The sequence below is a fragment of the Oryctolagus cuniculus genome, chromosome 3, assembly GCF_051225735.1.
Source record: "Oryctolagus cuniculus isolate XC-2025 breed Fujian yellow rabbit chromosome 3, ASM5122573v1, whole genome shotgun sequence".
Taxonomy (NCBI): domain Eukaryota; kingdom Metazoa; phylum Chordata; class Mammalia; order Lagomorpha; family Leporidae; genus Oryctolagus; species Oryctolagus cuniculus.
The window spans coordinates 13,486,640-13,510,923 of NC_142869.1; the positions used below are offsets into that span (position 1 = coordinate 13,486,640).

At 43.0% G+C, this 24,284-nt stretch overlaps 1 protein-coding gene across 2 annotated transcripts in view; it reads right to left on the bottom strand.

Moving 5' to 3' along the window:
* The window catches only part of NYAP2 (neuronal tyrosine-phosphorylated phosphoinositide-3-kinase adaptor 2), a 346,323-nt gene that overhangs the window by 112,675 nt on the left and 209,364 nt on the right, over window positions 1–24,284 (bottom strand). For both annotated transcript variants that reach the window (XM_089328956.1, XM_002712507.6), the window contains one exon: window positions 4,043–4,252. In XM_089328956.1, coding sequence (XP_089185082.1) covers window positions 4,043–4,252 — 210 coding nt within the window. The remainder of the gene's footprint in view (window positions 1–4,042; window positions 4,253–24,284) is intronic.

Here is a 24,284-nt window from a genome sequence, read left to right on the forward strand (position 1 = left end):
CCTTGTGGGCAGCACCCAGTCCCTTGAGGGTCTGAACAGAACAAGCAGGAGGTGAAGCCTGAGTGTACATTCTCTTCCTGACCTGGGATGTCAGTGCTCTGGTTCTTGAATCTTTGCACTCACACTGGTACTCACACCTGTGATCGCCTTGGTTAGCAGGCACTGAAGGGAACTATATAATGGTGACCTGAGGTGCTCTGCTTGCAGACAGAAACTGAGGACCTTCTAAACCCCATAATTACCTGAGTCAATCCCTCATAATAATCCTCTTACTGTGTATCTGCATTTATCATTTGGTTCTCTTTCTCTGGAGAATCCCGACCAAAACATCCATTATAAAATGATTACCTGTTTTTATCTCTTATACCAGACTTTGAGCACCTAAATGCAAGGATATTGTACTCACCATTATACTTTCAGATCCTACGACAGCAACTGTCACATAACAGTTTTAGGTTTTATAAAATATGCCTTTGATCATAATAGGTATATACATTATCCATGTATTTTGGATAGAACTGGCCTATATTTATGTAATTCTTTAAAAATACTAATCAGCTCAAAACTAATCATTAAGCCTCAATTGAACACTGATATAAATTGTTTAACACAAAATTTATATTTATCAAAATGGATAACAATCTTCAGAAAATGTGGTATAGAAAACTCACTACATATAATCCTTGTCACACTTTTATGTTGTTTTCAGTCCTGGCTGTCACAACCTAGAAGGACAGAAATATTTTGCAGAGAGTTGAGAAGAGTCATTGACCTGGTAAATTGACACATAAGGCTTATTATATTTCCTTGAAATTACACCTTCATCTAGGTCATTTACACTTCCTGGGGAGAATGTTCCTCCTTTATTATCCATATGTTAAAAAATTCTTTGGAGGTTGGCATTGTCATGTAATGGGTTAAGCCACTGCCTGTGATATTGGCATTCCATATGAGCACCAGTTGAAGCCCCAGCTGCCCCATCCACTTCTGATCCAGCTCCCTGCAATTGTGCTTGGGAAAGCAGCAGAAGATGGCTCAAGTGCTTGGGTCCCTATCACCCACATGGGAGACCTGGATTGAGTTCCAGGCTCCTGGCTTTGGTGTGGTTCATCTCTGGCCGTTGCGGCCACTGGGGGAGTAGACCAGCAGGTGGAAGATTCTCTCTCTCTCTCTCTCTCTCTCTCTCTCTCTCTCATGCACGCGCTCTCACTCTCTCGCTCTCTTCCTCTATCTCTCCCCCTCTCTCTGCACTTCTGCTTTTCAAATAAATAAAATTGATCTTTTGAAAAAATTCCTTGGGTCCCACTTCCTTCATGAATCATTACCTATCTTCAGCCTTGATCAGACTCCTTCTTTGAAGTCCTATTCTGTCATATAACATATTTAGCATCAAATACTCATGAAAAGCTTTGTTACAAGAGCAAGGGGTAGAATGACTTGGATAAGGTCCAAGTGGTGCTCAGGAGCAGATGGCACATGATCTCGAGTCAACTTTGGATTTGCCTTGGATCCAGGAAAGGGACTTTTTTTTAAAGAAAATTCCTTAGTTGCTCTGTGGACTACAGACTGTAGGGGTGAAGAGTAAAAGCAAGAAGACCAACCAGGAATTCTCACCACATTCCCAATAAAAGAAAAGCACAGCCTGGACTATGTCTTAGTGTCAGATGTCTTGAGAAATCATGAGATGTGAGACATACTGTGAAGATAACATGATCCACTTCGTGGAACTTGTGTTTTGGAGTAGCAACCTGTGTTTGGTTCCTGTTCCTGCAACCAACTATCACTAACATGATAGACAACACATGTTTATGAGATTGTGGTTCTAGAGCTCAGAAGTCCAAAATAAGTTGCACTAGGCTAAGCTCAAGGTACAGCTCAAGGCTGCGATGGTTTCTTTTGAAATTTCCAGGAGAAGCCAACTGCATTCCTTGGCTCATGGCTCCTTGCTCTGTCTTCAAGGTGAAACACTCCAACTTCTGCTTCCAGTACCACATGTCTCTTTTTCTGTCGCTCTGTTTCTATTGTGTGTCTGTGACATCAGTGTTTTAAGGAATGTACTATGTATATTTCTTTTTTAAAAATTTAAAAGAAAGGAATTTGATTTTTACCATAAAGAAATGGTGAATATGTGATGATATATTTCTTAACCCTAGATTGAATATTGCATGCTGTATATATGAATCAAAACATCACAAGATATCCCATAAATACATATAATTCTCATGTGTCAATTAAAATAAACATATATATAGAGAGAAATTTCTGCTCAATTCACATAACAATCCTTCTGCCAGATTTTGAACACATACTAAAAGGTTATGTATCCAAAAGATACATGCTATTGCTCCACCACCAAAGCTTTAAATGACATATTAAGGGGCTTCCCTGTGGTGCAGTGGGTAAAGCCACTACTTGCAGTGCTAGCATCTCAAATGGGTGCCAGTTCAAGTTCCTGCTGCTCCATTTCTGATCCTGTTCCCTGCTAATGTGCCTGGGAAAGCAGGGGAAGATGGCACAAGTATTTGGGCCCCTAAACCCCCATGGGAGACCAGAAAGAAGCTTCTGGCTTCCAGCTGGCTCAGACCTGGATGTTGAGGTCATTTGGGGAGTGAACCAGTGAATGGAAGATCTCTCTCTTTCTCTCTGCGTCTGCCTCTTTGTAACTCTGTCTTTCAAATACATAAATAAATCTTCTTTTAAAATTATATATTAATGCCGGCTCCCCAGTTCAATAGGCTAATCCCCCGCCTGCGGCACCGGCACACTGGGTTCTAGTCCCGGTCGGGGCGCCAGATTCTGTCCCGGTTGCTCCTCTTCCAGGCCAGCTCTCTGCTGTGGCCCGGGAGTGCAGAGGAGGATGGCCCAAGTGCTTGGGCCCTGTACCCGCATGGGACCAGGAGAAGCACCTGGCTCCTGCCTTCGGATCAGCAAGGTACGCCGGCTACAGCACACCAGCTGCAGCGGCCACTGCAGGGTGAACCAACGGAAAAGGAAGACCTTTCTGTCTGTCTCTCTCTCACTGTCCACTCTGCCTGTCAAAAAAAATTATATATTAAGTCTGTGGAAGCCACTGCTTTGCCCCACCTAGATATTGTTCCAGGAAATGCCCTTGCCAAGCCCAGAGATCATTTTCCTGTTCTGCTTTTAACTTGTGCGTGACTGCCACACAGATTACAGGTTGAATTCATGTAAATTGCTTCCTAAAATAGATACCAGAATTGAAAAGAGCATTAAAGAAATTGTCTCTTCATCAGAGCCTAACACTCTTAAGGAATAGAAACCTGAAAATGGCACACAATTTCATATTTGTTGTTTATCTCAACTGACAATTACCTGTAAGTGTAACATGCAGATTAATCAGTTCAAAGCAAATATAAACTGCTTTTATTAAAAGCTGTGTTTCGAAATATTTATCTAGTAGCCATGCAAAATTACATTGCAGATTTAATTTGAATTTGTGAAATATAATGGTATATTAGATTAAAATTTTATGTCTCTTTGGCTTCAGATTTGGAGACTTAGAGCCATACCTAATGCCCTGTTACTGTCCTCAGCTCACTATTATCTATTCTCCGATGCACCGCTATCTACTCACTACTATCTATTCTCACTCCTATCTATTCTCTGAATTGCCTGCAAATCATCTTTGTTACAATTCTTTCCTCAACCTTAATTTTCGTTCATTTTTTTTTACAGTTGCCTAAAAACTTTTTTGAAACAAAGGAGAAATAAACTCCAAATCAACCAAGCTTCGTAAATTATGCTTTTTCAAAAATCTAGTACAAACTTTTCAAGTTTTTGGGGCTACAAATTGTATGGCTCCAAGAAGCACCGTTAACATATGTATCATTTTCATGACTGCTGGTACACCAGAGCATTATAATATTTTGTTATATTCCTATTATGAAGGGCTATTTATTCTGTCTTTCTGAATGGAGATTTAGAAATAGGTGGTGATGGTTCTCTAAGTGATAATTGATAATCGCTTGAAACTGGTTTCTAGACCGTGAAGTATGGCTATTGGGAAGATCATCATCCTTACCTGAACTGTGGTTTCCTGCCAGTAAGGTGGGGCTCACGGAGCATCTTCCCAGCCGGCTGGTGACTACAGGTGCACCTGGTGTTCCATCCCATTCCTGAGCTTTGACAGGCTCTCTGGATGAAGATGCCCCATGGTGGCCTCTCTCTTTGCTGTCCAACTTTGGTAATGGCTCCGTGCTGTGGCTTCGGACTTTCAGCTCCTCTGTCGATTCTGTGTGGATAACCAAAAGTGCATTCTGTTAAACAAAAGTCAAATTCTTCCCTCCTTTTAAAAAACAAAGATTAATTTTCAAAAATGCTTTCAGGGCCGGTGCCATGGCTCACTTTAATCCTCTGCCTGCAGCACCAGCATCCCATATGGGCACCGGGTTCTAGTCCCAGTTGCTCCTCTTCCAGGCCAGCTCTCCTCTGTGGCCCAGGAAGGCAGTGGAGGATGGCCCAAGTGTTTGGGAACCTGCACCTGCGTGAGAGACCCAGAAGAAGCACTTTGCTCCTGGCTTTGGATAGGTGTAGCTCCGTCTGTAGCGGCCATTTCGGGGGTGAATCAAAGGAAGGAAGACCTTTCTCTCTGTCTCTCTCTCTCAATGTCTAACTCTGTCAAATAAATATTTTTAAAAAAATGTATTTAATATATTGTTAGAAACAGACTTGTGTTGAAGATTGCAAAATTAAAATAAACTAGAGACGTAAATACCTTGAGATTTTTTTTCCCCTAAGGTGTTTAGGTTCATATTTCTGGGAAATACAGTTTTGTCTATGGAAAAAGTATGTCACTGGATTTTTACTTTAGTAATTTTTCCCTCATGCTCATCTCAAAGAAACCTCATAATGAGCATTTCATGCTATTCTCTAGTTGCTTATTTTTTATTCATTTCACTGCTCACTGTGGCATGAACTCAGCCTAACCACTCTACTAAATCTGCTTTGGCTAAGTTCACCTTGTGCCGATTGGTTGGCAAATGTAGAAAATATTTCTCAGCCATTTGACAACTCTTCTATTATGCAATTATTTCTAACTTCAGTTTGCTTGGCTTCAAGGATGGTCCATCTTGTGTTGTGTTCTATGTCTAGTACCTTTTCTGTACCGTTAATACTTTTCTTTCTCCACATGTCCCTTACACATTGGCTGTCCTCATTCTACATAGAAACTTCCTGAGATTTTTATCCTCCAGGATTCCCCAAGCAATCATAAGTTGTTAGTGATTCCTAACTATTTTATCAGAAACCCAGATAAATCTCTTTAGCTTCAGATTCATTTACCCAACAACCTATTGGAGGAATTCATCTGGATGCCCCATGGATGGCACAAATTTAACATTTTACAAATTGAGTGAATAACTTTTCTTACTGAACTTATGGTTCCTCCTGCCCAGCTCACCATCCAAGTCAGAAGCTTGTTTATCCATTTCTTTAACTGCTACTCTGCAAATCAGTCAACTAGAAGATTTTGCAGGTTTTAGTCCTGAAGATCTTCTCCTTTCTTTTCTGTTCTGTATCATGTCTGGCTCAGCTGCTGTGGTTCAAGCACTAATTAACTCGCTCGAATTTTAGCAATTTATTTCCTTGACTCTGCCCTTGATTCCCCAAAGCACATGCACTTTATATGGCCAACATTACCTGATTAAATTGTAAATTTGATCATCTTGTGCCTCTGACTAAAATCCTCCAGAAGCCCCTTGTTATGTACAAAATAATGTCTAAGCTCTTTAATGCAGCCCACAAGAATTTCCAATCCTCCTCTCTTCCCTCCCTTTCTAACTTTGTCAATCTCTGGTGATTACTGTATTCAAAGAACAGCACTAAATGGGTTATAGCTTCTTCTTTCCCACTCCAGCTCCCCCAAAACACGGCTGTTTTCTAAAGCTACTTTTACCCCTGCTTTGAATGTCCATGTATTTTGTCTTCACTTAATTCATTCTACTTAGCATTATAAATATCTTCTGAAGCCTGCTCCACCCATGTCACCATCTCTGTAGGGTTATTCAAGTCTGTGCATTGAAACAACCTCGTATTTTCTTTTTATGTAACTGCTCTCCCCAAAAAGTCCTTTGAAAGTAGTCATAAGGTATGAGGGTTTTTCTTAGCCCCTAGCATATTGCTAAATAGCTGCTTAATGTATTTAATGAATTAATTCAGTAGACTTCCCAACTACTCGGGCATCTTTGTGATAAATGAAATAAGGGAAGAATATTTAGAAATATAACATTCTTACTGGGACAAGAATATCAAGTGACAATAAACATATTGAAATGGCATGGAGCTAACAGTATTTTCAAAAATCTGATTATCTAATCATCACGTTATAAAATTCACTAGGTTTGAAATTTTAATTCAAATAATGGATTTTTGAGAAAGGCTATAGTGAAAATATGACAAAAGCGATTCAAAGAATCTATTTTGTTTTCTTTACATTGAGGTTCAAATACTCATCAAATCATCACCTTTCAGCAGGGTGATAATAAAAAAATCACACTTTGGTATCCAATTGTCTGAATCTGTGGAACAGAAATAAAACAGGTTATAATATATTGAGCAGCCTGGGTTAGAAATATGAAAGGCCTGGGTATTGCATCCCTGGCTGATGACCCGCGTGCCACAGCATCTGGTTTCTTTTAGAGTCTCAGTTTCTCTTAACTATGAAATGGAGATAATGCCAGCCCTGTTTATCTTCCTGGATTTTACTTTCAGACTCAAACAGTATTCTACATTTTAAATATTTTGAAACCTAAAAAGTGTCACATAATTTTTTAAAAAATAGTATCCATTTAAATAAAGTATAGCCATTGGTGATTTTTTTTTGATTTATTTATTATTTTTAAAGTCAGAGTTACAGAGAGAAAGGGAGAGACAGAGGTCTTCCCAGATGGCCACAACAGGCAGCACCGTGCCAGACCCAAGCCAGGAGCCAGGAGATTCATCCAGTTCTCCCACATGGGTAGCAGGGGCCTAAACATTTGGGCCATCCTCTACTGTTTCTTTCCCAATCCGTTAGCAGGGAGTTGGATGGGAAGTAGAGCACTGGCGACATGAACTGGTACCCATGTGAGATACCAGCACTGCAGGAGGCAGCTTTACCTGTTACACCACAATGCTGGCTCCAGCCCTTGACAAATTTTTCAGTCTTCCTACATTTGTCTAGAGATCAGTAGAAACAGTATATAAAAAGGAATATTGCCAGGTTACATATAAAATTAGAACTCTGTTTTCTACAGTAACCCATCCAGACAGCCAATCTCCTAAATCCAAGTCAGACTTGTAGGAAGTCAGACCACTATCTCTAACAACCATTACGGACAGCCAAATTATACTCTCCATAACAATTAGCCCCAAACAATAAAAGCTTGATTGATAATTGGCAACTTCCTCAATTTTACCCTAGTATCTAACTTAGTAATAACTTGGGAAAGCCAAATATGCATGGTGAGCCAATGACAGGATGCACCACTTCTAGCTGACCTGTTTACAGGCCTCCCAGGCCAACTGCCTCCAATCAGGGCATACTCAAGCCTCCCCTTTGTTAAAAGAAATACATTAATAAAATTAAATTTAGCATAGTTTATTTGAGCAGAGAAATGATTCATGAATTGGGCAGCACCCTGAACCATTAAGGATTCAGTGAGCTTCACTCTGTAACATATGTGGGTGGTATTTATAGACAAAAAAAGAACTAGCATAATGAATGACAGTTCAGCATTTGCCTTATTTGGACATGATTTAGCAGTCTGCAATGTGACTGGCTGAAAGTCTGGCAGCTATGTCTGGCCCAGACTCAGCTACTTGCTGGAAGAATATATCAAGTTAGATTGTGGTTTGCTTGCATGCTAAGTTGGGTTGCAGTTCACTACATACAGAGAGATCTTTAGGTCAGATTTAACTCAGTACTTTTCCAACTATAAAGGTTTCCCATTCCTCTGCTTTCCTGGTAGTCTCTGCCAAACACAAGTCCTGAATAAATAAAGATGCTATGCTGTTGTGAAAACACCTGTCATGAACAATGTTTTATGAGCTGAACTTAAACCAGGAGAGTAATTCCATAACTATAATCTCTAAAGGAATTCAGCTTGGGGTCGCCGCTGTGCATAGCAGGCAAGGCAACCGCAGCGCTGGCATCCCATATGGGCACCAGTTTGAGTTCTGGCTGCTCTACTTCTGATCCAGCTCCCTGCTAATGTGCCTGGGAAAACAGAAGAAGATGGCCCAAGTGCTTGGGCCCCTGCACCTGTTGAAATGAAAAAAAAAATATATATATATATATAGAACTAGTGGATGCTGAATATCAATTGCTTTTTGCTTCGGCACTGCGCTGCTTGCTCAATGACTTAATGCAGGATGTCCAGCCTAAGAAAAGGGGAGGGGGGAATAGTTGTACCACCATGACAGGCTTCACAAACTCCAGGAAGACAGGAAGGCCCAATTCTCAGAAAACAAAACTTAGTAAATACTTCCTGAAATTAATGGTCTCCTACTTCCTTGTGTGACCACTTCCTTCTGAGACGTGTAGTCCTGGACTGCTGAGATGCACCAATAAAATGCTCCAATTTAGGTAACTGACATATAAAGAGTAAGGAACTAGCATATGTGTGTAATGAAATATACTTGTTTACTCAAGTGTATAAAAACGCTGAGAAGGAGAGAGGTGGGGCTTCTCACCCCCGCACTGCACTATGTTGTATGTGCTGTGGGAGCCCCGGCTCCTGGCAACAAAATAATCAATCCTCTTGCCCTGCATCTGTGACTGTCTTTTGTGGGTTAATTGGGAAAGGTCTCGGATCCCATAATTCAACATCCGGCGCCCAATGTGGGGCTCGCTCGGTATTGGGACTCCCCCAGCCAACTCGCGAAACGCAGAACAGGAGGATTTTGTGTGTGTGTGTGTGTGTGTCAGTTCTGTCCTAGTGTCTGCAAAACCGCCAAAGCTGGAAGAGCTCCATTTGCATTGTTCCTGGCAGGTGAGTTTTGGAAACGGGATCGGATAACAGGCAGACAGACATGCTGGAGAATCCATCCCATAGCAGGGAGACGTCCCTGGCCGATTTGGTCGACCTTGAGCTTATCAGAGTGAAGTTGTTTGGTGCCAACCTAAGGGGGTAGCTCCCCCGAACCCGGTGTAGTTTTCTTCTTTTTTTGGCCGCAATGTTTGTGTCTCTGTGTCTTGTTTGTTGTGTGATTGTACTAACCCTTATCATTGGAAAAATAGGACAGCGGGTAAGTACTCCTCTTTCTTTTGTAACTGACCATTTCTCTGAGTTCTGATCCAGAGCTTCGGACTTGTCCGTGTTGGTGAAAAAGAGTAAGTTAATACATTTTTGTAAAATTGAATGGCCCACTTTTGGTGTTGGATGGCCCGCAGAGGGTAGTTTTGATCCGGCCTTAGTCAAAAAAGTAAGAGAAAAGGTATTGTTGCCTGGAAAGGAAGGGAACCCAGAACAACTCCCCTATATCCTGGTTTGCAGGATTTAGTCCATAAGCCGCCAGCCTGGTTGAAGCCCTTTGTGCCTCCAGCAGGGGAGGTGGGAGTGTTGCTGGCACAAGCAAAGAAGGAACAAAAACAAACAAACAAACAAGCAAAAAAAAAAAAAAAAAAAAAAAAAGAACCAGAAAAGAAAGAACAAGAAAAGAGGGAACTTGAAAAAAGGGAAATAGAAGTCCTGCCAGACTCGAACCTATACACTAGTTTACTGAACCTGGACACTGATGAGGGGCAGAACCCCCTGCCTTATGTCCCTCCCCCTCAAGTGGCCCAAGTCACAGGAGGGTTAGGAACACCAGCTCCATCAGTACTGGAGGGAGGTCCAGTGTATAGTACTAGATCCCAAAGGGGTAATATTCAGAGGCAAGAGAGCCCCTCCTCTACGGTCCAGGCTTTTCCTCTAAGGGCCATAGGACCAGTAGGACAACAGAATTGGCAGTATTGGCCCTTCTCTATGAGTGATCTTTATAATTGGAGGGCCCAACATGCTCCATTTTCAGAGAAACCACAAGAGCTAATCGGGTTGTTAGATTCAGTCTTGTTCACCCAGTCCCCACCTGGGATGACTGTCAGCAATTACTTAAGGTATTGTTTACCACAGAGGAAAAAGGAAGAATTCTCGATGAAGCAAGAAAGCAGGTTCCGGGTGATGACGGACTACCCATCACTGAACAGAACCTCACTGATGAGAGTTTCCCTTTGAGGCTCCCTGGTTGGAATTTCAACAGGGCGGCAGGTAGGGAGCGTCTCTGAATTTATCGCCAGACTCTAACGGCCAGTCTCCAGGCAGCAGCAAGAAGGCCCACAAATATTTCTAAGGTACATTCATTATGACAGGAGTCGGAAGAGATCCCCTCTGCCTTTTTGGAGAGGCTATCTGAAGTCTTCAGGCAATATACCGCCTTAGACCCCTCTAGCCCTGAGGCACGGGTTCTGGCTTTTGTCAGTGCCAGATATCAAGAGGAAGTTGCAGAAGCTAGAAGGGGTGACAGAAAAGGGGATTCAAGATTTGCTTAAAGCAACAGAGAAGGTGCATCACACTGGAAAGACTCTTGAGGAGAGACAGGATAGGTTGCGTCAGGAGGACCTAGAGAGGGAAGAGAAACGAATGGCAGAGGAGGAAGAAAAGTAAGAGAAACGAAGGGTGGAGGAGGAAGAGAGACGAAGGGAAGACTGGAAGTTTCAGGCTAAGGAGATGAGGAAGAATCAGAGAGAGATGGCTAGGATATTCCTAACCGCAGTAAAGGGAGAGGGTAAGCAGCAGCCAAGACTTAGCAAAGAACAATGTGCTTCCTGCAAAGAAAAGGGACACTGGAAAAATAAATGCCCTAAACTGAAGGGGAGAAGAGATAAACCTAAGAAAAAAAGGGCTGAAGTCTTGTTCACAGGGGAGAGGAGTGACAGCGAATAGGGGAGACGGGACTCGGACCCCCTCCCCGATCCAGGGTAACCCTAAAGGTGGAGGGGACTCCAGTTGATTTCTTGGTTGATACAGGAGCACAATTCTCAGTGGTAAACCAAGATAAAGGTAAAATGACCAATAAAATCAGTATTGTCCAGGGGGCTACTGGATCAAAGGCTTACAAATGGACTACAAAACGAACTGTGGATTTGGGACAAAAACAAATAAAGCACTCATTTCTGATGATTCCAGAGTGTCCCACTCCTCTGATTGGGAGAGACTTGCTCACCAAATTAAATGCTCACATTTATTTCTCAGAAGATAGAATTAGGATAACTAGTGGGGAGGGACAACCTATACAAGTCGTCAACTTAATGGCCCACAAAGAAGACAGACTCTATCAGCCAGTGACATTGTCAGAGGGATGGGCCCCGGAGGTCCGAGAGGTGGTTGAGAGATACCCACAGGCTTGGGCAGAGAAAGTGGGCATAGGACTGGCTAGTAACAGGGCGCCCCTTCTAATTGAACTGAAGCCAGGAGCGGAGCCTGTGAGAGTACACCAGTACCAGATCCCTGCCGAGGCAAGGCAGGGAATAACACCTCACATACAGAGATTATTGCGGGAAGGTATCTTGAGATGGTGCAAATCCCCTTGGAACACACCCTTGTTGCCTGTCCGCAAGCCAGAGGGAAAGGACTATAGACCAGTGCAGGACCTCTGGGAGGTCAACAGAAGAATAGAGGACATTCATCATACCATCCCCAACCCATACGGTTGCCTTAGCAGCCTGATCCCAACACAGATATGGTATTATATTTTAGACTTAAAAGATGCTTTTTTAAGTCTACCCTTCACTGCCAAAAAGCCAAGAGATATTCACCTTTGAGTGGCGGGATGAGGAAACTAGACGACAGGGACAGCTCACCTGGACTTGGCCCCCACAGGGATACAAAAATAGTCCCACACTGCTTATCGAGGCCTTGAACAAAGACCTGAGTGAGTATCGAATGACCCACCCATCTGTGACTCTGTTGCAATATGTAGACGATTTGTTAATAGCTAGTGAGACCCAAGAGGAGTGAATGAAGAGCACTCAAGAGTTGCTTGAAGCCCTTGGACGACTGGGCTATCGGTCTAGTGGAAAAAAAAAAAAAAAAACCTCAAAAGCTCAGATTTGCAGACCGAAAGTAACGTACTTGGGATATAAACTAAAAGAAGGCCAGAGATGACTCACTGAAGCAAAGAAACAAACAGTATTAAGGATTCCCAGACCTCAAAGCCTGAGGGGAGTGCGGGAATTACTAGACTCAGTGGGCTACTGCCGGCTGTGGATTCCCCAGTGTGTGGAAATAGCCCAACCCCTATATGAGGGCAGCCAAGAGGGTCAAAATCGGTCATGACTGATGAGATAGAAGAGGCTTTTAAGACATTAAAGACAGCCCTCCTCTTGGCTCCAGCATTAGCACTCCCAGATCCCACCAAAAACTTTTACCTGTAGATGAAACCAAGGGAGTTGCAAAGGGGTTGCTAGCCCAAGCTTGGGGACCCTAGAAATGTCCTGTGGCTTATCTATCGAAGGAACTGGACCCAGTAGTGGCCAGATGGCTGGCATTCCTAAGAGTCATAGCTGCTACAGCCGTCCTGGTGAAGGATGCAGATAAATTGACTTTTGGCCAACCTCTCATTATCATCACCCCCCATGCCATAGAGGGAGTCCTGTGACAACCGCCGGGTAAGTGGATGACCAATGCCCGACTCACTCATTACCAAGGCTTGTTGCTAGGTGTGCCCCAAGTCAGATTCCAAGGGCCCCTCCAGTTAAGTCCTGCCACTCTGCTGCCAACGCCAGATCTCGATGAACTGATACAAGACTGCCTGGAGAATCTGGCGGAAACTACTACCATCTGCAAGGATCTCAAGGATCAGCCCCTACCACAATGTGACCTAGTATGGTTCACCAATGGGAGCAGCTTCATGGAAAATGGTAAGAGGCATACAGGGGCAGCCGTGGTTGATGGGCAAGCAACATCATTTTCCAACAGCGCCTGAGTATGCCGCTTCAGCACAGAGAGCCGAGCTGATGGCCCTGACAGCTGCCCTTAGACAGGCAGAAGGAAAGAGAGTGACTATATACACTGACAGCCGTTATGCATTTGGCACAGTGCATATCCACGGGGCGATCTATAGAGAAAGAGGCTTCAGAACCTCTGGGGGAACGGAGGTCAAGAACAAGGCTGAGATTATAGCCCTACTACAGGCGTGAGTAAACCTAAAGAAGTGGCGGTGGTGCCTATTCTGGGACATCAAAAGGGAAGAGCCTTTGTGTCTAAGGGGAATCAACTGGCAGACAGGGCAGCCAGGGAGGCGGCTCTGCTAACCGAGGCCCTGTGCGCTGGGATAAAATTGAATGTAGACGGGAGACAGCTTGCTGACTATGAATTGACACACAGCGACTACATATGGCTGGCTGTGGGGAACAGGTTCAGATCCCTTGGGAAAAATGGATGGGTGAGACTCGCGGCAGCTGCTGTAGTGGACAAAGAACTCAGAACAATTTGGCATTCCTCAATAAACCGGGAGGCTATGGATGTGGACAATCTTCATTAGGCCTCTTTGGTGGCCGCGAGGGTAGCCTCGGAGATGGCCCAAGCAAAAAGATTGACTCTCTCTACATATAATTGGAGAGTCTACCTAGTATTACGAGGAGAAGGGGACTTCTTGCAACTGTGGGAGACCCTCCCCAGAGAGGAAGTTATGGCCTTACAGAGGGTCCTTGAGTTACCCTCCGAACTGGCTATCTTGCATACCAGAGGGATGGGACAGAGACGGCCTACATAAAATGCTAGAGGTTGGACTGCCCACTGTTAGACAGACTGCATTTGTACCAATACTAGACTGTGTTCATGCTTTGACTGTTGCATTGCCCCAATATGGAATAGGAGAATTTCCCCCAGAACCCCTCTACACTAAAGAAGATTTGCAATGGATTAAATCTAGTAAATACCCAGTCACCTGGACAAATGGGTGAGAGATGGGGAGAGCCTCATTTTGCCACAGCACCTGGGCCTACACATCAGTCACAACCTACATCAATCCACCCATTTGGGAGAAAATAAATTAAAACAGCTCCTCTCTGCTGCCCAAGTAAAATTCCGCTGCCAGGGACACTTGATTCGAGAACTTGGGAAAAATTGTCGAGGATGTCAGCTGATGAAGGCTAGCCGTAAGATAGAAGTGCATTCTGGTAAGATGGAAAGGGGGTGAAGACCAGGGCGGTTCTGAGAGGTGAATTTCACTGAGGTAAAGCCAGGCAAGTATGGATATAAATACTTATTAGTATTTATAGACACCTTTTCGAGATGGGTGGAGGCTTTCCCCACAAGAGAGAGGCCACAGAGACTGTAGCCAAAGTTTTGCTAGAACAAATCATCCCCAGGTTTGGGACTCCTAAGATGATTGGCTCTGATAATGGTCCGGCTTTTGTCAGTAAATTGATACAAAAATTAGTCCAAGTTTTTGGGACAAATTGGAAATTGCATTGTGAATACAAACCCCGAAGTTCCGGTCAAGTAGAACGCATGAACCGGATGCTAAAGGAGACTTTAACTAAATTGACAATGGAGACTGGTGAAAATTGGGTGACGCTCCTGCCTTATGCCCTGTTCTGGATCTGGAATACTCCCTATAAATTAAACTTAACCCCTTTGGAAATCATGTACGGGTCCCCACCCCCTGTTTACCCTGACCACCCAAAACCATTGGGTGAACTCACTAGTCCAGGACTGTTGCAGAATATGAAAACCCTCCTAAGAGTCCACAGAGACATTTGGCCCACGCTTGTCACCTTGGACCATGAAGACAATCTGCCTCTTGCCCCAAGCCACCAATTGGAGCCTGGGGCCTGGGTATGGGTAAAAAGACATAATGCTAAAACCTTAGAACCTAAATGGAAAGGACCTTGTCCTGTTGTACTTGTCACCACTGCTGCAATAAAGGTGGATGGGATAGCGCCCTGGCTACATCACTCCCACGTCAGAAGGGCGTCAGGACTGGAAGCTGCGACAGCGGAGCAAGAATGGACAGTTAGTCAGAACCAGGAGAATCCACTCAAGCTTCGTCTGACCAGGCGGAGAGCGGGGACAGCGCCAGAAGAGGAGGCTGAGCCGCCTCGACTGCCATGACCATCATCTCGCTGAAGGCCCTCCAAGAACAGCGGGATTCAGAAACCAACATCACTCAGTGCCTGACAAATTCCCAGCTCACTAAAGGAGATCAAAACCAATAGACATTATGTCTGCTAATAACTTTTGTCAAGGACAGGATCAACGCCGTCCAAATCATGATATTGTGCCAGGACTATGGAAATATTACACATGAGGAGGATTCCTCATGTTGAGAAAGAAAAGGGGGGAATGTTGAAATGAAAATATATATATTTATATATAAGTATATATATAGAACAAGCGGATGCTGAATATCAATTGCTTTTTGCTTCTGTACTGTGCTGCTTGCTCAATGACTTAATGCAGGATGTCCAGCCTAAGAAAAGGGGAGGGGCGAATAGTTGTACCACCATGACAGGCTTCACAAACTCCAGGAAGACAGGAAGGCCCAATTCTCAGAAAACAAAACTTAGTAAATACTTCCTGAAATTAATGGTCTCCTACTTCCTTGTGTGACCACTTCCTTCTGAGACATGTAGTCCTGGACTGCTGAGATGCACCAATAAAATGCTCAAATTTAGGTAACTGACATATAAAGAGTAAGGAACTAGCATATGTGTGTAATGACGCTGAGAAGGAGAGAGGCGGGGCTTCTCACCCCCGCACTGCACTATGTTGTATGTGTGGTGGGAGCCCCGGCTCCTGGCAATAAAATAATCAATCCTCTTGCCCTGCATCTGTGACTGTCTTTTGTGGGTTAATTGGGAAAGGTCTCGGATCCCATAATTCAACACACCCACATTGGAGACCCACAAGAAGCTCCTGACTCCTGATGGGCTCAGCTCTGGCCATTGCGGTCATCTGGAGAGTGAACCAGCAGAAAGGAGAATTCTCTCTCTGTGTCTGTCCCTCTCTCTTTCTCTATAGCTCTCCCTTTCAAATAAATAAATCCTTTTTTAAAGAAAATTCAGCTCTTTAATTGAATCTATATATAAACTTAAATTATATATAAATTTGAATTCCAGATATATAAGAAGTCAAAATGTTTTAAAATAGTACATTGCCACATAATAATTATAGCGAGACAAGTTAATCTGTGATCACTTTTCAGTGTCCTGAGACACATGGAATGAAACCAGTTTCAGAAAAGATCGTCAGAGACAATTCCTAAGCTGTTTATTCAGTGTCAAAGAAAATGTAGCTTTGAGTTCCAAACTTGGAGACTCATAGCCCAAGGCTCCATTTGTTTCCCTGTCCCTTCCTTGCAGATTTTAAACAAACCACCTGGGTGTGTGCTTTATTTATTTTTATATTTTCTTCCATTTCCTCCATTGAGCACTTACTCATTTTTGTTTTGTTTGTTTTACTTATTACACACACAAAATTCTCGCCCACTGGAGTTACTAACCAAAGGAAAAAAACATTGAAGCTCAGCAGTTGGTCCTGTATTGTTCTTACAGGTTCAGACAATGTTTTAAATATGAAAGGCTGAGATGTGTGTCAAGGCACCTCCACTGACATCACTCTTTTGTTCTCATTCAAATGACTTCTGTGTACCTATCAGGGAGTGTCACTGAAGTCTCCAGCCTCAACTGAACAAAAGCACAATACAGCTTTGGAGACAAAAAGGATAATTTTTTTTCCATTTCTTCCTTCTTTGTTTTCAAGTCCCCAAGGTTAGTCTTCAGTGAATTCTGGTAGTTATATTTAGAGAAACTTACACAAAAGAATTGAAGAAATTGTACTACTCAGATCTGTGACTGTGGACTTCAATGTCTGCCTTCTAAACAGAAGGTACGTACAACTAAAAAATCTGTAAGAAAATCATAAATACATCATTGAATCTTCTACTTGTGAATAAACCTGGTTTTGCATATATATCATCAAAAAAGCTTTCTCATTAAATGTGTTAATAAAGTTAATCTGAAAATGTCCAAAATAACTTAGAAACAAACAAAACTGGACAATCAGACTAAAAATCAAATAAATAAACCTAAGGAAATCTGTTCAGAGGAATAAGGGTATATTTATTCCTTATGTCCATGGATTTTGAGCTCCTTTTAAAAAGCTTGCTGAAAATAAAACTGATTTTGGTAATGTAAACTTTATGGAACGAGATCAGTCTTCTGAACTGGGATAGCGTTTTATGTGGGATCTGTTTTTGGTCCCTGCATACAGCACATATGCTAACTACGCAGAAGGTGCTCATCCTTGACTCATCAACTGGAGGGCTGACCAAATATTGGTATGACTCTTTAGAATCTCATTCTCACATTGAAATCACTCTTGAATTGAATTCCTGCTGTGAAAATGTATGTATTATTGCGTTACATATGTCCTTCAGACAAGGCATTTTGCATATCTTGTCTTGAACCACTCATAGTTTTTAACTGAAAAAGGATAAAGACGAGACACCAGCAGCAATCCTTCCATACCAAGTACTCTCTGCAGAATCCACAGCTTTTATGCCTTATGCAGATGACCTGAAGTTCCTTCTCAAGGCTTTCCATTTCTTTCCTCTTCAGGCTGTCCCTGGGTCTACATCTGGTCTCTCGCTTCTACCCTATTCCTGTCCCTTCTCATTCCTGCACTGCAGGAATCATCCAGAAAAACCTTCCATGATTTGGGGGCTGGTGCTGCAGCTCAGCGGGTTAAAGCCCTGGCCTGAGGTGCCAGGGCATCTCATATGGGTGCCAGTTCGAGTCCCAGCTGTTCCTCTTCTGATCTAGCTCTCTGCTATGGCCTGGGGAAGTAGTAGAAGATGGCCCAAGTCCTTGGGCCCCTGCACCCATGTGAGAGACCCAGGAGAGGCTCCTGGCTCATAGCTTCGGATCGGCGCAGGTCCGGCTGTTGCGGCCATCTGGGGAGTGAACCATCAGAGGGAAGACCTCTCTCTCTGTCTCTACCTCTCTCTGTAGCTCTTTCAAATAAATAAAATAAATCTTAAAAAAAAAAAAAAAAAAAAAAACTGTGGGGAGCAACTCGGACTATACTGTTACTGGAATTAAGACTTATTCTCTGCATCTGCTCTCCCACGATGTGGCACTGGGAGAGGAGCGTACAGCTTCTACCCAGCTGCCTCTCACCAACTTGACAAGCTGCAAGAGCTGCTCCTGATTGGAGGAGAGCGGCGCGCTCAGCGTGTGGGTAGCAGAGCACGGATTGGTGGAGAGGACTATATAGGAGGAGAGAGACGGCATGGTGGTGTGGGTTGGTTGGAGAGTGCGTTGGAGAGTTCGCGGGGAAGTTCGTTACTTCGTTCTTTCTCATTTCTCTCTACTCATTCTTGCTTTGGGAGTTTGCTGTTTACTTATTCTTACTTTACTATAGAAAGGACTTGTAAAAAAAGGGAACAACAAGCGTCCGGTCCGGTGCGACTCCTCCGCGTGCGGAGGAGCAGCAAAAACCTTCCATGGTTTGATAGTTTTCAGCATCATATCTGCCCCATCACTACTAGATTTCACAAGAATCTTCTTCACTCATCCTCATCAACATTTACTCCCTCAATGATGAAATGGTACTGAGAATCTTGTAAATTTTCATATCCTAAAGATTCCCTTCAAGCTCTGAAGACAAAGAAAATAATGTAACACAAGTAGTTCTGTACGTGTGGTTGTCTGGGAAGGATGCAACATGCTACAACTGACGGAACTATCCTCTCTCTAAACATTTTTCCCCCATTTTTCTTGCTAAAGAGTGCAAGGTCTTTAGAGGCAAACTCAATTTCACATTTCAGCCATCCTATTTATTTCCTATTTAGCCTTCACCAATGTTCTTAATCAAGATTGCGGTTATTGTGTTCCTGTGAGGATTAAAGGAGATAATGCATTTATCTGTTCTCTCATTGTTGAGAGAACATAGTGACTTAGTACATTGAGTACCTTCTCCCAGGTATTCAAGAAAACTTCATTATTTCCCACTTGGGGAGTGCACAAACTTAGCAGTCTTTAAGACCCAGACAGGAAACAGACACACACAAAATGTTCTTCCACACGTCACCTTCACCACCATCACTGCTTTAATTCCAGCCTTCACCTTTCCTTTTCTGTATTATGAAAAACCTCCCTCCCTGCATGCATACCATCTGGCTCCTTTCAACTCAATTTCCAGTAAAATTACTTCTAGGCTTCCTAAGGCCTAAAGAACCGAGTCCAGTGCTTTGGGTTGGAAAAGAAAGCCATTCATAAAGAACCAAGTCCAGTGCTTTGGGTTGGAAAAGAAAGCCATTTGTGTCCTGGTTGATGGTTGATGGCAACCTGTAGACATTTCCCCCCATCATGTACATTAATTGTGGGGTTGACTAGTTGCTTTCTTTTTTTTTTTCTTTTTTAATTTTTGACAGGCAGAGTGGATAGTGAGAGAGAGACAGAGAGAAAGGTCTTCCTTTTGCCGTTGGTTCACCCTCCAATGGCCACCGCGGCAGGCGTGCTGCGGCCGGCACACCTGATCCGATGGCAGGAGCCAGGTACTTATCCTGGTCTCCCATGGGGTGCAGGGCCCAAGTACTCGGGCCATCCTCCACTGCACTCCCGGGCCACAGCAGAGAGCTGGCCTGGAAGAGGGGCAACCGGGACAGAATCCGGTGCCCCGACCGGGACTAGAACCCTGTGTGCCAGTGCTGCAAGGCGGAGGATTAGCCTATTGAGCCACGGCGCCGACCCAACTGGTTGCTTTCTTTATATTGCCTATATTTTCAGCCTGATACACTTCTCCCCCAAAATACAATGATTAGCTGACTAACGGTGTCTCTCTGTTTGGGACTACTTAGCTCAATTGTAATCATTCCAGTGAGTGGTCTCTCAGTTACTTTCCTTGTTTGAATTAAAAGCATGAATAAAGGAGTAACCTCATGCTGGGGCTGCCCTAATCCTGCCATAGATAGTGACCTGGGCGCTTGTCATCTTGCCAAGATTTAGGCTTGGCAATTATAGTGAGATAAAGGTGCAAAGTCACACCACATATCTTGTTCACTCTAAGATCCTAACCTGTTGGTGATCTGTTGCTTTATACCCGGACAGGCAGACAACTGGTGGCAGGAGAGCCTTGGGACAATGTGACACAAAATAGCACAAAAAAGAAAAATGTGGGGTAACCAAGACTGCAGGTTTTCTGGGTCTGGGTGCCACAATGGTGCCTCGGTTCTCATTCCAGCAGTAGTAAACCTCCCATGCAACAACTGTTTATATGGTAGCTGCAAGGTACAACTATGAGGCATGGAGACAAGCTGTGTTTCTATCAGTAAACATATTACGTCAAAGACCTCTGTAACTGCCAGTCTCCCCTATCCTCTCCATGACACAGTACAGAGAAGTTATGCCTTGTGCTCTAGGTCACATATCACTGGCCACCTTGTCACGTACAGCTGTTGACTTTTATATTTGGTCCCTCCTACAGGATGTTAAAGTCTTCAGACTACACTACATCTTTCGTGTTTGTACTCAGTGGCTAATAGACTCTTTCATGATTCACCCTGGACAGTCAGCTTGTAAGTTCTTGTTCTGGGCTGTAACCCTATCTCAGGCTCTCACTCCCATTGTTTCAATCTTGCCTAACACACGGGCATGGCAAGGATGAACCAATAATCCTCAGTAACTCAAAAATATGAGTTAGTTACTGGAGCCAACATTATCATTTTGTTAATCCATAATGGTTCCTACTTGACTTGCTAATGATACACCAGAAAATAAGCAGTTTTCCTAGGAAAATTGGTATTATTTGCCAATATAACTAGCAATATCATTTTTTGGGAAGTAGAAGATTCTATTATCCTTTTTTATAATATTTCACAAGATTACTTTGCCATTTAAGTTAGTTGCTTTATGAACATGTGGATGATTCAGCTGACTCAGATAAGAGGTCTTTATTTTGTGGTTCGTGACTGCTATTATCTTTGAAAGTTCACAATCTCACATAAGCATTCCTTGGTTACAAAATATGAACTGCCTTTGTGCTGGCAACCCAGAGACCAAAGCGTTTGCTGTTGATGAGCATTTGAACTTTATGTGGACTTAAAGAAGGCCTCAGAATCACTCCCTTCATGTTGGTATAATCAAGATCAAAATCAGTCCATTCTCTTCCAACTGCTGAACAATGAAAATAATGGGATGTGATCCAGGCAAATTAATTAAGCAGAAAAGACAACACATTTCAAGTGCTAATGGAAGCACTGAACTAAATTACATTATCAGATGGGTATTAGATTGAGCCATCAAATTTTAGAACTAAAAGAAACTTTGGAAATCACCCATTGCAATAGCTCAGTCAAGGCATGATGGTATGTATATGTAAGATGGTGTGGGGTCTTCCTGCCCCTGGGGGTTGGATCCCTCCAGGAAGGGGGATTCTCACCTCATAGGAAGCTTTTCCTCAATTTTAAACATCTCTAATTGCTACAAAGCTCTTTTACAGAACTCAAGTCAGCTTCCCTCCAAGTACCACCATCTCTAGGCTGTTAGTACTTGACTTATTATTCTGTTTTATGCTGCTATAAATGTATACTCAATTTCTAAACAACAGAATACATTATTTTAAAGTTGTGGAGGCTGGGAAGTTCAAGGGCCCACATCTGGCAAGGGCATTCATGCTGCATCATCCCATGGCAGAAAAAAGAAGGGGAAGTGACTATGAAAGACACACACACACACACACAGAGAGAGAGAGAGAGAGAGAGAGCACACAAATGAGAGACAGAGAGGCTGGCTCATCCTTTAATCAGGAACTCACACCAAGGATAACTAACTCACTTCTGTGATAACAGCATTAATCATTTACATAAACCCTCAGGACTTACACACCTGACAGCACTGTTGGGCTGAGGATTAACTATCAAACTGAAACTTCAGAGAACAAATTCAAACCATAGCAATACCCTTGTCTCAGATCCAGTCTATTTTGCTTTTTAAACAAACATCCTTGAAAATCCACTGTGAATTAATCTATCTCACCTTGGTCATGTCTTCTTCAGAATACAAATCTAGAACTCACTCCTCCGGTCACCCTGACCTGGATTCTAATTTCGTGTCATTGTGTCTTTTAAAACTGCAGTGTCTGGAGCTGATCACAGCCAGCCAGAGATGTTTACGTATGAGTCTAGGTGAGCACTCGGGTCTTCTTGTGGTACTTCTGTTATTCCATCCTCTGATTCTTTCAGGAAAAGAGAGCAAAGGCTCTTATCTCCCCACAACAAAAGCAGCCCGAAGAGCTGGGGCAATTTATATTTTTTTATTACTCTTTGACTTCTGTGTAAATTCTGTCATTTGGCGTCAGTCGTGTCAATCTGTACATCAAACAGGTGTCTTCTCTTCAAATACATAGGGAGAGCAATAGCTCAGGCATCTAGAGTTGGCATGGTTTTAAATCACATGAGATCAAGTTTTGTGCTAAAAAGGCACCTAGAGTGACCCCTCCATCGCAATGAGATGAGGTATGCTTTAGTAGAATGGAATATGCGATGAATCCTGATCATGTTACAGTTGCTAAAACAGGTTCCAATCTTTCCACAACATGCCTAAGGTCACACAAATGGCAATTAGCAATGACCTCATAAAGAAACCAGTTTCCTAGCCACTGTCTGGTGTGTGCCTCTCACCATGACATGTAGAAACTTGCACACTGACATATTCAGCAGCTCTTTCTCATGGTTGTCAATAATAACACCTCTTCACAGTGTAGAATATTAAATAAATAGAATTTTTAAAAACCATGTTGGGTCTTTAAAAGCTCTCAATCAAACATGCAGATGATTTAATCACTCGCTGTCTATCAGTGTCAGGATGGTAGAGTGGTTATCACTGGAATATTTCTACCTAAGAAAATCTTCACTGAAGTCACCAAAGCTCAGGTGTCACCCTGTACCTGAAGAGGAGGCTCGAACTAAACACTGATTCTGGTTTAAAGAAATATAGTTAATACCCTCAATGCTTTCCCCTCTTTAAAAAAGGAAGTTGCTGTTCCCCTCTTACTTTTGAAAAGTCAGGAATGCCAGTTCTAAATAATGTCTTAGACAATAGCATCTGCTGTATTGGGATTAGAGTTGGAGTGTAGTAAGTGGTCATGGGTCAGATGCCACACTAGACTCTTTCCATAGCCCTACCAGGCAAGATTACCGACCTTCTTTCCTGTTAAGGATACTTGAGGGTCTTGTTAACTAATAAGCTTGGAAAAGAAAATTTAAGGTATTTTCATTTAGAATATCTATTATGGATGGAATGTTTGTATTCCCCAAAATTGATGCTGAAAACTCAAACTTCAGTGTGATAATCTGTACAAGCTGAGTGTAGTTCTCAAAGATGGGATCTCTGAGAGATAATCAGGCTTAGATGAGCTGATGATCGAGGAACTCTCTTGATGGGATTAATGTTTTTTTAAGAGGAGGAAGAGACACTAGAGCCTCCTCTCTGCCGTTCAAGGAAGGCAGCTGACTATAACCCAAGTGAATGTTTACCAGAAAAAAATGAACATGAGAAATTGTTGTTTAAGCCACCCCACAATGGTATTTTGTTATAGTAACCCATATTGACTAAAACAGTGACCAAGCAAAATTGAGGGTTTCATTCATTATGTAAAGCTGCCACAAGCCAGTCAGAGATGTGTAATTGAAGGAACCAGGATTTGAACTTTAGGTCTCTGAACAATTATTAGTCTTCTTGAAGAGGCTTAGTTTTTTGTTTTGTTTTGTTTAGGTTCTCTTAAGAATTATTCACTTTATTAAAAACAACAAAAAGTAGAATTTTATTTTTAGAAAATTTGAAGATTGTGTAAGATAGAAAATTAATAAGGGCCGGTGCCGTGGCTCACTAGGCTAATCCTCTGCCTGCGGCGCCGGTACTCCGGGTTCTAGTCCCAGTTTGGGCGCTGGATTCTGTCCCGGTTACTCCTTTTCCAGTCCAGCTCTCTGCTATGGCCCAGGAAGGCAGTGGAGGATGGCCCAAGTGCTTGGGCCCTGCACCCACATGGGAGACCAGGAGGAAGTACCTGGCTCCTGGCTTCAGACTGGCGCAGCGCGCTGGCTATGGTGGCCATTTGGGGGGTGAACCAATGGAAAGGAATTCCTTTCTCTCTGTCTCTCTCCCTCTCACTGTCTAACTCTGCCTGTCAAAAAAAAAAAAAAAAAAAAAAAAGAAAATTAATATGGTGAAATTTGATGGGAATCAGTTGCAAGTCTAGATAGTACAGATTATATGTAACTCATATCCTGAGAGACTATGA